A 17,890-nucleotide genomic window follows, 5' to 3' on the forward strand; every position below is an offset into this window, starting at 1 on the left:
TTTTCCTTATTAAAGCCCCCACTGAACTGTAGTATCTTGATGAATAAGGGATGCAGCAGGAGCCAGAGCCATACTTCACGTACAAGATTCCCCCTTTAATCTAAGAGAAGAGACAATACAAAAATTAGGAAAACTTTGCTGCTTGAGAGTGTTTACTAGAATTAAATCTGTATTCTGAAATAAATTGCTGTAGTTCACTTAACCTTCCTTGTTTCCTTATCATTCTTTATGAATGAAAGTCCAGATCTCTGACTGGGCTACATTTGGGGGCAAAAAAAAGAATGCTTCCTAATTACATATTGTAAGACCAGAGTAAGCACAAAAATTGCAGGATAACCTCTTTAAAAATTTATTTTCTGTGTTTATATCAAGCAAGTGCTGTTCTTTCTTCATCTACATTCCTGTGTACTTAAAAAGTTAATTTGAAACTGTAATGTTACCTCCTTATGAAGCAAATGTATTTTTTTCTTTTCATTTAAGAGCTTTTAAAAGCATACTTTAAAAAATTATTCTAGCCACTGTTTTCTCTTTTGCTAACATTTCAGAATGATCTTGGGCATTTTATAGATAGCTATAAACCAAGTAGAAAACATGCCAAATTACATTGTTTATTCCAGGTTCTTGCTTCCTCACTACTTTTTTGCGAGTGAGGAGGAAAAAACAGTCCAAATCTATTGAAGCATGCATGCCAAAATATTCTAGAGAGTACTTGAAAACAGGAGGTTTTGGGCTACTCTCTGACTTCTTTCTTCAGTATTAACAATAATTACGTCTCATCAGTACATATGATTCAGTGCATTTCTAATGCAATCTGATTTTTCTATATCAAAAATTTTGAAAATAGAAAATAAATGTGGCTCAAGATGAGAAAATTGTTTACCCTTAAGGATGGCTGTTTCTTTCCTTCTAGTGTATGAATCATGTAGGTTCTCTACTTAATTTTTGGTCCTTCCTTTCAACTGTATTCCTAGACAGGATGCAGTTCTGTCCTCCATCCTTGCCTCTCCACCTTGCAAACCCTAGTTATATCTTTCCTTGATTATTACTACATGCATCTCCACTCTAGAGTTGATACCTGCAATTTTACTGAGTTTATTTATAATGCTTGAGTTACAAATAACGTCTTTCTATCACATTTTGGTTGTTTTGTTCTCTTATATGCCCCTCTTACATGATGAGGAAGAGTAGAAGCCAAACAAAATAACACAACAGGTAAATAAAGTGGACTGAACTACACAGGGTTTGCAAAATTGGATTTATTTGATTGTCATCTGCCTGCCTTTAGGCAAGAATGGCAGGTCCCTTTTTTCTCTAAGTTCAGCATCGATGCTGTCTTCCATGTTGCCACTGTTGTGGTAAGCCACTACCACTTTCCTTCAAGATATTTCTAAGATGGCTTGGGAATCTGTCTGTCCAACATAGGAATTGTGGTTAAACTCTTATTTAATACATGTTGTATCTTTGACACTGTGTTTGTATGCAGAATTTGCCACTTGACGTGACTTGTAGCATCTACCCAACACAGTCAGGACTGTGGAGGGTTGTGACCTTGGTCTGAATGGACTGCTCTGTTGCTGGACTGTGGTTGTGTCAAGGAGCTGTTCAGAGAGGGGAAGAACAAGCCCCTACTCCCTTGTTCCTCTTCCTCTCCAGGAGGCAAAAGTGGTGAAAAGCGATATACTCAGACAGAACAAAAATGACTATGGCAAACAGAGTCTCTGAAAGGGCTCGTAGAATGAATGGACAGTGAGGAGCGACAGAGGCAAAGCAGCTTTGGGTAGCAAAAGAGTGCTACATAGCTTTGTGAGAGCAGAAGATGCATTCTAACTGCAAGACTCATAGGTGAGCCAACCTGCAATAGAGTAAGAGGGCACCATGATCATGAAGGTGGTCATCAGTTACATATAACAGAAAGGATTTGGGGCATCCTAGCAGACAGGTGTACAGTTTGTGCTTGATGGACACCTAAATACAGCCTCTCTGTGTTAATGCTTCTTATTACTAGGTCTGATGTTTCAAGAGTGAGCGTGCCATGGCTGTGCTACTGTATGGCAAATTCCTCTTTCCCTCTGTAAGGTCAGAGGAGGGGTGCAGGAGAGGTTTTAAACTGCTGTCAGATACTGTTAGCTATTTGGGCACACTGTAGCTAGCAGTATTTGCAGCTACATAAGACAGCCTTTGCAAAACAAGCCAACACTTATTAGTCAACTGGCGTACAAGAACTTGTTTGGTTTCTGAATGGAAAAGCAAAGCTTAAACATATGTCTGTGCTGGCAGCGTGAATTACTTTCCTATGTAAGTGTCCAGAATTCCTTTATTCCTTCTTCACATTTCCAGCAGAGCTCTGAACTGGGAGTTCAGACATCAGGGTTCATGTTTTGTCCAAGTTTTAGTCAAGTCAGTTTGACATGTTCTTCTTCCCTTGGCTGCCAGTGGTTATAAGTCAATACTTGGAGTGATCATTCTCGTCTCACCCATGGTCATTCCATTCATATGTCGGCAGTTTTGGGGATTTCACTCAGTTCTTTTCCAGTCCCTTGTCCTGAAAATCCCTTAACCTTTTCAGTACCAGGTGACGATACAAAGTGAGGGTGAAACCATTGTGGTTTTCATTTTAAAAATAACTGCAGCAGTTTTCAGCTATTTTGCAGTACTGTGTTTTAACAATAAACCATAGTAGTTACTATGCTTGTGTCAGTTAATATAGTTTGACAGATAAATGCCATGTAGTCCTACCAGCTTCAGCCCAGGTTATTTATATACTGTGATGTACAGAATACTGAAAAGCTGGCTTAAAAGTTCTGCATTTTTTTATAAGGCTCCTAGCCAGGTTAAATTAAAAAGATGTGGACAAGATACAGCAAAATTGTACTGCCCTCATTGTGACTGGTAAAAGGTGTGTTGTTTCTTGTTTTCATGATTTATTCTCCACAGAGAATAGATATATTTATAAAAATTGTGTTGAGTGGGGCTGTATCATGATGCTGAATTACAAAAGAAAAAATTTTCACTGTAAATGTGATAAAATGGGGGGGAGGTTCCCCTTGTATTCATGAATATAACTGGCACAAGTTTCTAATCTTCCTGAAGTGTATTGGTCTTACTAAGTTAAGGTAGATTTCTTCTATGAGCTGTGCAGCATCACTCATATAAACTGTTTCCTATTTACAGATTGGTATTTTTATTGCCTCATTGACCTTAGAAAAGCAACAATTTCTGATCATTTCCTGATATGAACTGACAGTAGCAAGTCCTACACTAGCATATTCTATTTTTTTTTTCTTATTTGTATCAACCTGGGGTTTGTATTTGGACAGCCATTTTGAAATGTTTCACTGTACATCAAAATAATAGGTCCTAATGGATTGCTTCCTGCTTGACTAGACAAAAGTATTTATTTAAAAAAAAAATATGTGCCTTAGCAAGTTTAAAAGAAACAGTAGAGCAAAATAAAGTAGGTTCTCTGTTAATGGCTTTGCTTGATTAGGTATTTATATTCTGTGTATGGTTTTATTATATTTTAAATTCTGACAATAAGGTAGCTTTTCCTCTCTGAGGTCAGTAGTGTTCAGATTAATCAGGCTGACATTTCATGCCGGTGGGTCATGAACTGTTGATAATAGCATTAAATGGTGATTCACTTGCTGCGGGGAGCACAGCTCATTATCCAGTCACTATATTAAATCATCGCCACAAACAGCTAGAATTCTGTGTGTGTGCATGCACGCATCGGCACACACATACATGAAAATCAGGGTGGGGATCTCTATCCTGTAGCTATCCATTTCTCTGTTTATAGCAATTGTTAAAGCTGTTTCCAGCATACGAGAATGATGGACTTCTCCCCATTTGGGAGACTGGAATAGTTCTCTCAGAAAAATCTGTTTATGTGTGAAACAGGATTCTGTGGTTTATTTTCTAGCTTCTCTCTGATAAAGGGTCATAATTTTTGTAGCCAGTTCTGTGTTAGACAAAAGCAAAGAAAAATGCATATGCATCATTTATAAAATGTTAGTGTTGGAGAAAGAACAAGATGCAAAATGAAAACAACTGAAATCTAAATTGCTTGTATTCATTGAGTGTGGATTTTTATTTAATACTGTGTTTCAGGGGCTTCTGTATTAGTTTCAGATGTGCTACTTCCTGTTAAGAACATTCATACTTTAAAAAAATAATATTAGTCACTGTCCTAGTGCAAGAAAAAGCGTATCTATCATAATGGAAAATTTTAAAATAGAAGACTGTCTAAATAGCTTAACAGTGGATTAATAATGTTGAGAGAGGGGAAATTCCACTCACTAATGCTTAGAAGATTTTACAGTTAAATTGAAGTCTTACTTAAATTTAAGTTGTGTTCTTTAAAAATGAAATTTAAGTATTGCAGGGCATGTGTTTAGCAATTAATATGAAATGTTGGGCTTTTTTTCTCCTATCTGGAGCAGCAAATTGAGGACTGTTCTCCCTTCTTGTCCTCCGCCACTTCCATCTGAGCCACTATAATTTGTTTGAGTGCAAAAGTGACTTTTGTTCAAAGGCAATGCTTAGAGGCACTTCACTTTAAGATACAAAGGCTTACTTGAAGTATGAGCTTCTCAAGGTCTTTGTAACTGATACTAGAGAAGTGATTTTTTAAAAATATATTATATAGTTTTCTAGAAGACATTATGTTTAATCATTATATAAATATTAATTAGCATGAGAGCCGTGTTAACCTCAGTGTTAACTTTAAAACTAAGAAGTGGGGTGTTTTTTTCACATATATGTACATTTTTATACTTGTATATAAATGGTTACAGAAAGGGAAACCTTTTTCTTAAGCAATTAGCACACTATATACTTTAAGATAAGTTAAAAAAAAGGAATTTTGGAGGGAAACATTTTAAATTCCTCAAACTGACTTTTTTTTTTAGATTAAATAGCAGCTAAAACTGCTAAGAGAAACAAGATAGCATGAAAAAACAGTAGGCCACTAGAGGTCACTGTTTGGTAATCAACTTCTAATGAACCAGAACTGTCAGGAAGGCCAATAAATTACACTGTGGATTTTTCTAATTATGAATTCCTATTTAATCATTCAATGACAAGTTAACTGTGGCAGCAGTTCTATGTACTTTGCATACACAGTTATGTTAATGTACTATTATATTTCTTAGGATGGAGGTCCTCCATCATTAGAGCAGTTCATTACCAAAGACTCTCTTATCTAATCATAATTACTGATTATGAGAAATAATTAACTTTGTTACCCTCTTGATTCTGCTCATAGGCAAAATGCACTCTTTTTTTTAAATGGAAGACCAGGGCAATTATTGACTTTAGATACCTTTACATAAAGAAAAAAGGTTAATTTGTTTTTGTGCAAAATTGCTTAAGTTGTAGTGTTGGAATAGTTACAATTAGTGGGGAAAAAAGAGGTACACGAATTATTTTGTAGTGGGTCTCCTTAAGTTGTCATTCAGTACAGTTAAATGTGAAAATGTGTTTTGTTTCATGAAAGTGCAGCATTTGGAGCATGTAAAGATTTGTAAATTTAAACCATATGATGGCATATTTGCTCATCCTGAAACAATAAAAGTAATAATAAAAATAGTATCTCTTTTTTAAAAATAATTCCATACTAAACTTAGAATTAGCTCATATATAAGTGTGACTTTTAATTAAGTTTTAAGGGTTTGAACTCATTGGATAAGTTGCATCAAGTACATTTGAGAACACTGAAAAGTACATTGCATTTTAGGCTGGAGTGCAATGCTAAATCTAGTTCTCTGAAAGAGATATACTATCTGTTTTGCAGAGGAGTAATAATAGAATTATGTGCAGAAGATCCTTAAACAGGAAATAGAACTGGGAAAGGCCATATAACGAAGGGATTCCTTAAATGGAAGCTCTGTATCTTTCCAATTTAGGCTGCTTTTCTAGCAGTTGTTGTCATCTTGCATTACTATACTGGTTTGACTTTTCAGTGCCAAATAAAAGCTTTGAGAATTAACTGTGAATATGCTGAAACTGGGCAGCAGAAAATGCTTTGTTACTTTATGGATGTAGAGTTAGGCGTGCTTTAAAATAAGCATATCTTTTAAAGGAGAAGCTGAAAAATAGACTGTGTGGGCTGTTTACTGTATCCGGAGGCAAAATTCAATGCTGAAGCACTTGCAGAAAGGACAGACACACTGAAGCAATGTACTCTGATGGTGGTTCAGATTATCAAAAAAATTCTTGGTCTCATACCACTAATGACACTTTAAAGGACAAGGTTCAAAAGTTCATTCCAAAATGTGCAATGCAGTCTTCAGTCCTATTTTTTAAGCATTTCTTTCCAATTTCAGTTGGTAAAGCTATATCAGTTGTCCTGTCAGACTGTACCCAAAACAGGTAAAATTAAAACCCACAGGTGGGCAACTCTCTAGCAGAAAATACTGGAGATGGATTTATTTTAAAATTACCTGCCTGACACTTCTTTCTGGCTATACGTTGCTCTTTTATTTTAAAATTTTTTTTAGATTCCTGCTATTAAATACTAGATACTTTTTAAATGTTGTGGATGTAAATATGCCCCTACTGCTTGGAATTGGCATATGGCATTGCTACATCTTCAGCTCCTGGATAAACCAGAAATGCTTAGGAAGAGGTATGCTATGCTGTTACACCCCATTTTAATGCTTTTTGTTTTATTTTTCTGTGTTTACAATGTTTTTATTTTCTTACATAACAGGAAAGGACTAATGAATGCATCAACAGAAATTTACCTGCATGACTTTGGGCTTTTCTAGCTGGCTTTCTAAGAAGCAAACTTTTTATTAAGAAGAACGCTTGAACTCGTACCTGTTGAGCAGTGCCGTTTAAATGTGTACCTCAGTGTGATTATTTATTTATTTTAGCAATGTGCTTAATGCCTTCATTATTCAGCAAAAAAACATGCTTCAGTGTTTTGTTGCTTTGGGGGCCCTATGTGAGGGTAACATGGTAAAGAAAATCATAAAGGACTAAAGTGTTTCAAGTATTTTGTTTTTGTAAAAGGGGATTAATATCTTGTTATGGTTGTATTAATACTGGAGAAATATATAAACAATAGTATTAAAAAATTGTGGTTTATTTTTCCTTCAAAGATTCTTGGGTTTGTGTTATAATAAAAGGGTTTCAGCTATTATATATCTGTTCCACAGTGCTGTATGTACATACTTGCATTTTGCTATGGAGTTAAGGTAGACTGCATGCGTATTTCATACTTTCCAGACAGAGACATTCAAGTCCAACTAGCAAAATCTGCAAATGTGGTGGTATATGGCTAACTGCTTTTTGTAATTTACAGAGCTCAGCAAGGTTGGCCGCACATCTGGTTTTGTTGGTCATGAATTTGCGTGCATGTTGCTCAGTCAAAACAGATGAGATGAAAAGCTGTGATGCCATGGTGGACTGTTGGGTCTATTTGTAGCTTTTGCTATCCCACACAAACATTAAGCTTTTGGGATTTTGATGTTCATTTTGGTATTGTCTGTGGATTCTAGTTAGATAGAATAGCTCTTCTGGGATTTTACCTTCTATTTTCTTCTGCATAGAGTGGAAACTTCTGAAGAAAGTGGGGTTGTGATGACCTCAGTGGGTGTTAAACATGCAGCTCTGTCACCTTCCTAATGCCAGACAAAATTTATTCTTGGTTTTGCACTGTGTGATTGAGATGAAGTTTTATTTCTAAGACTTGAAGCCTTATCCGGGCAAGAGGGGAATTGTACTAGAGCCTGTCTGGTGAATTTTAGTTGTGTGGAGGGTTAACACTAGCCCACGTAGTTGAGAAGCTGTGTGCATGTTCATGTTTCATTTTTGGACTTCCCCTAAAAGACTAGAAATTCAAACAGTAGTGTGGGGCAAGAAGATGATGAGTTATTTTCTTTGTTTCTCTTGTATTTGATATTTCTATTGTATTTGATGCTGCACTTACTCAGAACCTAGCAATGGTTAACCAGATAGCTGAGTGCCATGTGCTTTACATTTGGACTGTCATGAAGTCTGCTTTGAAACTTTGGTATCTTGGATATATGGAATATACTGCTCCTGTTCTTCACTGGCTGTCCAGCCTTCTTGCTGATGTTCAGATAAAAAATGAAATGCTTGTTTTGAACTGTGCTAAGCTCTATGCAGTTAGTTTTGCTGTCCACAACAGTAGATACTTGCAATTGTTGTTAAGTTTTAATATTTCTGCATAGGACTTCAGCCCCAAATGAGATTTAGACCCTGTATCTAGATTATTAGGGATGAGTAAAGGAGAAGCTAAATCTGGTACTCCAGCAAGAACACCTAAGGGCTTTTTCTGTTGTCTAGGGCTTTAATGGTGGAGTACGGATTAGAGGGAGAGAACAGGAAAGATGACTGGCATGAACTACTGGTTTTAAATGTTTTTGATACAGTATTTTGGGTATTAAAAATAAGCAAATAATTTAACCAATTGTACTTTATTTCCTTTCTTATTGCAGTGCTGTTAACCTTTTTACTTGGTAACTTTTCAGGTGCTTTGATATTTCTCTTTGACATTACAATGACTAGAACTAAAAGTAATGCTTTTAAAAAAACTGCAGACAGAATGATCTCATGAGGCCTTTCAGCTTGTACTTCTCTTGAAAAAGTTGAAGTATCTTTTTGTGTGTATTTGCCTTTTGCAACTTATTTTCTTTGGCTAATCCTTTTGGAGGCATCAGTTGCTACTTAATACTGTCTTGTAAAATTTTCCTGGTGCATTCCACTCATATTAAACTGACTTAACAACAGCTTTTACTCAGTTTTTGCATGATTTATTGAGAGGGAATATTCTTTTCTGTGTTTTGGTGTCCTTCTGTAATACATCTAAATCAGACTGAAGATTTTATTCCAGCATCCATGGCCAAGTTCAACTACTAATCCCTATACAATTCCACTTGGGGCTTCCTTTAAAAGCATAAAGCTTCTCATTACCATTTTGCCTATTTTGTTTAATCAGTTCTTTATCCTTCCCTCTATGCTACTTTCTACTTTCAGTTCCTCGTGATGTTTACGTGATTTTTTTCTGTGCCCAAAAGGGATATCCTCTGCTACTATAACACATGTATGTACTTATTGTTTATATACATGTATCCTCATGATTCCTGTAAATCCCTAAGTATGTTCTCCTCGAGTTCCCCAAAGATCCTTGCATGTACAGCAACACTTCTCAGATTGGCATGTGGGACTGGAGAGTTTGGTACTCTCTTTTGTCTTTGGACAGCACATAGGAAAATAGGGACCCAACTGTGACAGCAAGGGAAGTTCTAAAGAAAGGCTATTAAAGCAGTCTCTGGCTGTGTCTTCTACCTTCATATTATTCTAGGAGGCAAAATCTGTTTAATTACTCCCTCTCATGCTGGGCTGCCCAGAGCAGGTAGCATATTGTGCACCTCTCTTGCATCTTTCTTTCAGTCTCTGCTACTGCTAGGAAAATAGCTGCATGGAGCATTAATGCTGATGCATACAGTCTGATCCACTCGTCTTCATTCTTGCTTGTGCTTGTGGGAGGGGGGGTGGAGGAGGAGGAGGGAATTATTATTCTGCTGCTGACACAGGGAGAATGAGAGTGGCTTGATGCAACAGAAGATTATGTTCCCTAAGGATAAACAAACAGAAGGAGATAAATTAGGAGAGAGGATAATCCTGTTAATATGTGCATTCCTTAATTCTGATTCAGTTTTTCAAAACATATGATTTCACAGAGGTTAGATTTAATTAGTACCTGTAAACCATGTCTTAAAGTTTACCTTTTAAATTGTGGTGTAAGGCTTTGGATTGGCATTTGAAATGCACAAATTTTCCCCTAAACAGGAATTGTAGGTCGTGATATGAATATCACGTGAAGGAAAAATAATAATATGCATATCACCATCCCTTCCTCAATTAAAAAAAAATCCCACACTTTTGTTCCCTGGACTTTTTCACAATACTGTTTCTTAGGAAGTCAGAACAGCTTATTCCTTGCAGTCTTCTGTTGCTTTTTCAGCAGAAGCTGGGCCATTGTGATATTTATCTGAATTCAAACAAGGCTAATTAAAAGAGCTGCTGACAGTTGTTGTGATCTGACTTTGACTGGAGCTTGATGGTCATTATGGGTAAATAATGAACCGGGTCTGCAAATGTAGCAGCTGCCAACTTGGGATAGAAGAACAGCTATTGCGTCCAATTTAAGGATCTATCGACCGCTTCCCTTCTCCCTGCAGATCTTCTTCCTAGCAGAAAACTAATGTTTTCTACTGCTTTGTTTTGTGGTTTCAGCTATTTCTGATATAGTCTATAATTTCCTCTTAAATATTTAACCTAGTTCATTATTAGCTTTCGGAGTTAACAACTTTTCCATTGGGCTTTCTTTGCATTTTTATTTTGTTTTGTTTTGTGGGTGGTTTTTTTTTCAGTTTGTTTTTATGTACAATGTAACTGCTTAAAATAATGATGATAATGTGCATTTAATTTGCCTGTTGCTGCAGAATAAAAATCCACTAGGCTTTTTTCTTTGTATAGCCATAATCTAATGTATATTTGGATTATGCTGTAAAAGAGATGCTTCTACTTTCTTAAGCATGCTTTTGTCTGGAGTAATATTGAGTGCTCGTTGTATAAATCTTCAAAGCACTGACCTGAACCTCCATCTCCATTTTTGTTCAAACATCAGTAGTTTATGAGGTACGGTGATGCAAAGCTGTATTTACGAGGAGAGAAGCAGCAATGACTTTCATTAAGGTGTACTTACTTCCAAGTATGTTGTCTCTTCATCATGAGCTTTGCCTTGTCCCATTAGCAAGCAGGAGCAGTGCATTAAAGGGAAACTGGCAAATTTTAATAATAGATTAATTCAACTTTATTCTAGGATCCTTGCCATTATAAATGCAGTACAGGCATTTAAGAGCCACCACAGAATTTGATATACACAAGAACTTAGCGCATCTACCCAGTGTTTGCTCAGCTGCCATTAGAAAAGGCAGCGTGCATTATGTAAAATGTACGAAGGCGCTTGTGCATAGTGCATAATACGGCAGAACTAGGGATCTTGCTGGGAAGAAATGATCCCAAGCGTGCCCCTAAAAGACAAGTCTTGCTTTGAGATATAATGATGAAAAATTGCCCATTTATTTGTGTCTTTGCGTTTCAGCAAAAACGAAACTTTGACTCGTTGTCTGTGATGCTGCCGCAGGGGTTTTGTACATGTATGCGTGCGTCCGCGTGCACGGGTGTTTCTGTTCTTGCTCTTGAAAGGCCAGCGATACGTTAACAAGGGGTTATGTTATGCTGGTTTATGTTAAACCAGATCACCCCCTAACATGTGCAGAGCCATTCATCTGTGTCACCAAAACCCAAGAGAACATCTGACATGGACTTTGAAACAGAAACAGTGATCACTTACAAATCAAACATGGCACGCTCTAAACCGATTGTGCACGGCAATCTTTTCGAGAAAGGACAACTAATTGAACATGATAAAGTGTAAAGTTAATTAACACCCTTAAATTTGTTGATTACTTTCACGGGATTATATTGTTCGTTGAGGAGCAGCTTTCCATCCCAGCTGTCGCCTTTTTAGCGAATGTCGCTGGTAAACAATAGAGACACCATAACAAGTCGTAAATGGTCCCTGTGACAGCAGCCCCTTGTGAGGCTGCATCTGTAGAAAATGATTAGAACAATTGCATTTTAAAGACGGCTCACATTGCAGCCCGGTCCCATCGGTCCTCTTCTTTATCTCTGCTGATGGCAGACTGGTTAAAACATTTAAGTTCTTTTGAGCAAATTAAGTGATTTACTGTGTTTTAGTTATACGGCAGCAGAATAGCTTCGTAGGTCTAGCTTTGATGCTGATTTTTATAATAGAGAGAAACACAAGCCCTTTGAGTGCTAGTGTGTTGTGGGGGTTTTTTTCCTAAGACTATACCATTTACTTGTTTCCTGGAAATAGATTGAGGATGGCAGACATTGTCTACAAAGCAAGTAGAAAAAATTGATACCCTATTTATATTTTATAAAATAACTAGTCTCCTCGTGGTTATTTTAAATTTATAGTATGATTTAAAATGTTCTGCTTTTATTTCCAGTTGGGATTTGTAGCTGATTTTGCCTATACGTGCCTTTTAATTGGTTTTGGATTTATATATATAGCAAAACAATAGTAACTTTTTCAGTTAATCTTTCTGTGTGTATCTTGGTTTAACTTTTTGTGAGTTGCAAAAGAGAAAGTATTTCATGTGAGCTGGCAGGTACTTAAAAAGAACTGCTTAGCCCTTAAAAAACGCACACACACAAGATACACAGATGCAGGCTCTCAAGTTTAGCCTATCTGAAAGAGAGCAAACATGACAAGAAACTGCTTGTTTGAGGCAACTACAGTTGCTTAAGCTGCATTTTTGCAAAAATATTGGAATAAAGGCCCAGTGTTCCCTTGCACTTCCAAAAGCCTAACAGGCAAAGCCTCAACTCGCGTTTGAGGGTGCAACATTGTAAAACAGGAGAGAGGATTAAAACTCTAGCATTGTTTTTCTTGTTTATTTTTTTATCCAGTTTAGGTCACAAAATTAGTTGTTAAAATTGCTCAGTAGACTACATGTTGAATAGAAAAGTGACAAAATAGATTTATTTTTTTTTTTTTTTTGCCTAAGCATCTTGATGTTAAGCTCTCATCTCCAGCTTGTCCTTTGGACTCTCTGAAGCAGCTATATTCACTTGTTTCAGTTTTTCTTCTCAGCTTTGTCAGCAAGAAATTTTTTTATCTGCAGGTGCAACACAACAGTGGTTTAAATATTTTGACACAGGGATATGCTTGGGTGCTCTGTGTTTTCAGCAGTGTAACAGTTTTCAGCATCACCACTGTGATGGTGCTGTAATGTGTAGCCTTATAGTACCACTTGTTTTAACTCATCTGCACTCCGCTCTTCTTACGGATATGTAATAAAACTGAAACCAAAAGCAGATCCTATCATGTAACATCTTTACGTTAACATCTTTTTTCTAGCAAATTGTATTCTTAATAAGCAAACTGAATGAAATCTAGCTGCTTTAATGATGTAGCTATAGAGATAAGACTTTTTTTTTTCTTTTTTGAACTGGAAACATCAGTGGCAAATTACAAGACTTTTTTCAACATGTTAAATACTGTTGTAATAAGCACAGAAAAGTGAATATGGAAGGGCAGGGTGGCTACTGAGTTAGGCTGCCTGGCCTGGAGGCTAAAACTTGAGGTCATGTCCGAACTGTCCCAGGATAGCTGCAATCAGTTGCTACTGTCATATGAGTGCTTCTAAGCCTCCACTCATGTTTTCATCTAAAATTTTGAACTCGGGAACCGCTCTGCATCAGGTTCACTGAGCAATCTGTTGGCGATCAAAGTGAGAAGCACATGGATTGAACTAATCCTTGCCCCACAAGTAACTCAGTCAGATATGACAGGATGCTTTGAAGAGCTGTTCTTTGTATACCTACCTCTTCTGATAAAAGAAATTAATTTTTCAGATGTTAGTCCAAAATCTTCTAGTACCAGAGTGGGAAACCCATCTCCAGGTGGCTATGCCATACTGCAATGCTACTCTATAACTTCTCACCATGCATTTTCCCAGATTAATTTTTTTTCATGCCCCCTCACTAGCTACATCTCTTATCATATTTATCTGCAAACCTGTTCCTGTCAGTTTATATCTCTGGGAAAAACTGATGGTGTTATGACCTACTGACCTGGAGTTGAGCTACTCTGTGGGATCTGCTAGTGTCACCTCCTTAAAGGATTCTGCACACAGGTGTGGGGGGATCATCCTAGAGAAGTCACGTGTAGGACTGCAGCCATGGGCTCCAGCAGTCTTGCTTTGCAGCGGAGGAAATCTTACACACACTAATCACAAATACAGTTTCTCAGAAAACCACTCCCTGAGGATGAGGTTTCTTGTATTTTGGAAAGAACAAATAGATTCTGAAGGACTTTTGACCCTAATCAGCAGTGGTACATAAAGCACTATCTTAGGTGGTAAGAGATCTTTAAAAAAGTCAAAAGATGAAAAATTATACTAGCTGCTCTACTTTCTCTATTGCTCTCTTTACTTTTAGAAGCTGATTATACTTTTCTGGCTAGTGTTGTTGGTATGGAATCTGTGATTGTGAAATAAAGCTGTGCATTCTTGTCTAATGATTTTTTTATTTCTATTTTTAGCTGAAGTTACAGTTCTTGCACTGCTAGACTCCCTGCCAAATTTTTTTTTAATTGCCAGTGTTATAGATTTGCTGCATTGCTTGTTGAACTCTGATAAAATAGTTGATAGTTGGCACAGACCCTAGATGATAAAATTTACCATGAAGTAAACAGGGTTTTGTTTTTAAAAAGAGAATTTTCCAAGCCTTCTGCATTATACAACAAATTGCTCTTTTTTTCTACTTAACTAATTTATTTTTTTCTACTTGAAATGTAAGTGTTTGAACAAGTGAGAGAGTGCAGCTGTCAGAAGATTAACCAGCTGAAAACTATTGTCAGCATTAATTTTGCTCTAATAAATGACTCTCTGAAGCTATTTAGCAGTCTGTAATCTAGATACAAGGCTATTGACCTATGATGGATAGTACTGGATTTTGTTTGTAAGCTTTGACTTAAATTGTCTACTTAATTTGCTGCAGGTCAGATCACAGGATTAGTGGTAAAGGCCATTATGTGGTTTGAATAAAAATAGCTAGAGGAATGGAATGAAAATCATTGTGTTTATTAATGTAGCAATCTTTGCGGTCATGTACATAGTAAACTGGTAGCCAACACGATGACAATGACCTGTTTGTGTTAGCTCTAAACCTAGGCTTTGCTCTTAGCCCAGTTCCTGTGAATTGCCTGGGGAGGAGTTGTTCAAGTGAGATTTAAGGATTGGCTGCAAATAGGGTGTCTCTCAACCTGAGCAGGAAGATCTTTACCACTGTAGATATTTCAATACGTCAACAGTGTTGTCTATATAGACTGATTTATTTTTTTTTTTAAGATGCGGATCTGACTGAGTTCTTCTGGATGCTTCAGTTCTGGACTCACCAGTACAAGAAAGATACAGATTTACTGGAGTGAGTCCAGCTAAGGGCCATGAAGATGATGAAGGGACTGGAGCATCTTTCATATGAGGAGAGACTGAGAGAGCTGAGACTGTTTAGCACGAAGAGAAGGCTCAGGGGGGATCTTATCAAAGTTTATAAAAACCTGATGGGAGAGAATGAAGAAGAGGGAGCCACACTCTTCTCAGTAGTGCCCAGTGACAGTACAGGAGGCAATGGGCACAAATTAAAACACATAAAATTCCATCTGAAACACAAGAAAACACTTTTTTTACTGTGAGGTAGTCAAACACTGGAAGAAGTTGCCTAGAGAGGCTGTGGAGTCTCCATCCTTGGAGAGACTCAAAAGCTGACTGGAAGTGGTCCTGGGCAACCTGCTCCAGCTGACCCTGCTCGAGCAAGGGAGTTGAAATATAGGATCTTCAGCAGTCCCTTCCAACCCCAGCAATCCTGTGATTCTAGGTTGTAATATAGGTTGAGCAGCTACTTCATCAGTGGGAGCCTCTTTCCACTGCTCTGTTGCCTATTTTCACATAATTGATAGGTATTTACTATTTTTGAGAGCTTGATCTGTCAAATTTGTCTGAAATTCTTAGGTAACTTCAAAAGATGATGCATGTTGGAAGGCAGGATGGGGGAGATAAATACTTGATAGATACAAAAAGGGGCATTTCTAGACATAGTCACACAGAGCAGTTGCACAGAGACTGCATCAACTGAAATTTTTATGGGAAAGCAAACAAAAATTCTTCAAATTCTTCAGTGTGAGGAGCTGCAGTGTAACTGTCCTTGATGTCAGAAGCAAAGTTCACTACTGACCACTTCATTCTTTAGCTGTGATACAGCACTTATATGGTCTTAAGGCTTTAAGCTGAGAGAAACTCTGATTAGCCTGCTGTGGTTGCCCACTTTATCAGAACTTTTAGTGCACAAACTTGGTTGCCATGGTGGCTTAGTTGTGGTCTTATTTTTTTTTCTCTTGTTTTTTATTGCATAATTTCATTTATTAATGGGGAACATGGAAAACAGAAATGTCCTGTTTAAGTGAGATGTATTTCTAACAGAATAACTTTTTTGCTCTTTGGGGTTAGATTTTATTTTTTGTTTGTTTGTTTTTTAAAAAAGCTCTGTCTTCAACTGGTAAGCTTTTGAAGAGTGCATTTTCATTTGTTGCTATACAACGTCTAGATCAGTGAAGGCGGTTCCAGTTACACTTTGGAAACTATTTCAATAGAAACATTTATTAATGTTTATTATGGTAGCTAGTTGGTGACAAACAACTGTGTGCTGGAGAGCAGCCTGATTTACTATAGAAACAAAATAGTCCGCCACGTGGAGGAAGAACAAACTGTTTCATTTGGGAATTCTGTAAGAACACTGCACCTAGTTGAGCATGTTTAATTTGAAAGTAGGTCATTATCTGTAGCTGTACATCCTAACAGACCAAAGTTGGATGCATAGCACAGAAAATTTATAGTGGCTATGCTTCTTGCTGAAGTGAAAAATAGTGAGGAAGCTGATGTGTTCATCAGTTTGGCCAAATTTTCCTAGCAGTTCTACCCATTAAATGTTGGGGATGAGGAGATAAGGATGTATGAGTAATTCATATTAGAATTAGGCTTCTTTTAAGGAACAGAGTATTTCATGGGGATGATAAATATCACAGGAAAAATTTGCTGGTTTTGTGCTTAGGAACTGTCTAATCAAAGAACTATGGTGTGTGCTTACTGACCTGTGGTAAAGACAGGACAGACTTACAGGAATAAAACTGGGAATAATGTGTTTGTGTGTGTGTGAATCATTTTTACATTGTTTTTTACATAGTTCTTTACATCATTGTATATGTGTTATGTGTAGGAAACGAATTCAAAGTTTCTCAGATTAAGTAGAATTTTGCTTCAGATTAGAAACATAATAAACTGCAGAGATTCAGAAGGCTTGGTTTTATATGTCTGTGACTTTTAGATGTTCAATTACGAAAATCAGGAAGCATTGTTAAAAATTAGCCTAGGTTTGGAAAAGCTCGTAAAAGCAGAGTTAACTTTGAGCAATAGTTTGTCAATAGTCGTATGTGAAGACTAGTTTGACAAAACAGGAATTTTATTTAGTAATTCAGATACGGTGAATTTTGTGGAGTGCAAAATTGCAGGAAGGGTTGATTGTTTCTTCATGTGAAACTGTAAAGAGTGACATTGCCAGTTTTCTGTAAGTCTTGTGAACTGTTTATCTGCCAGTATGCCTGAAAGATAAGGTGGCTTTATCTTCATCAAATGTTTGAAAATTAAGATCTCTGATCCTGTACGTACTGGGACTGTAAACTTACTTTTACATAGACTTCAAGAGGTTCATTGTAAGTGAAGTGTTAAGCACATAAATTTTACATCATCAGATCCTTACTGGTAAGGTAAACTACTTAAGTTTTTTTTTTAAAACAGTGATATTAAATCCAGTGTTGTCTTGATGCAGGTGTTGGAGCTGCTCGAGCTGGAAACCTTACTTTTATGGTTGGTGGAGTGGAACAAGAATTTGATGCTGCCAAAGAGTTGCTGACATGCATGGGTTCTAATGTTGTCTACTGTGGAGAGGTTGGAACTGGACAGGTAATGCTTCCTGAGGAGTTACAAGTTGTCTCAGTATTTTATTTTTGTTGCTTTTTTCTTTAATGATACCTACTCTTTTATTCCAGAACTAAATGCATGATAATATATCTTCATATTTGTTTGCTTGTCTTCAACCAAGTGTTTATAAAATAACCTCATGGCACTCTTCTCCAGCATGTTGTATAGCTTAGCACCAAAACATCTGTCCTGGTGCTTCTCCGCATGAACTTGTTGAGAATGTA

The 17,890-nt window shown here is 36.9% G+C and overlaps 1 protein-coding gene across 1 annotated transcript in view; it reads left to right on the forward strand.

Moving 5' to 3' along the window:
• The window catches only part of HIBADH (3-hydroxyisobutyrate dehydrogenase), an 85,920-nt gene that overhangs the window by 54,110 nt on the left and 13,920 nt on the right, over nucleotides 1–17,890 (forward strand). The window contains exon 5 of the mRNA XM_049799039.1: nucleotides 17,515–17,648. Coding sequence (XP_049654996.1) covers nucleotides 17,515–17,648 — 134 coding nt within the window. The remainder of the gene's footprint in view (nucleotides 1–17,514; nucleotides 17,649–17,890) is intronic.

This window comes from Accipiter gentilis, chromosome 4, assembly GCF_929443795.1.
Source record: "Accipiter gentilis chromosome 4, bAccGen1.1, whole genome shotgun sequence".
Classification (NCBI taxonomy): Eukaryota; Metazoa; Chordata; class Aves; order Accipitriformes; family Accipitridae; genus Astur; species Astur gentilis.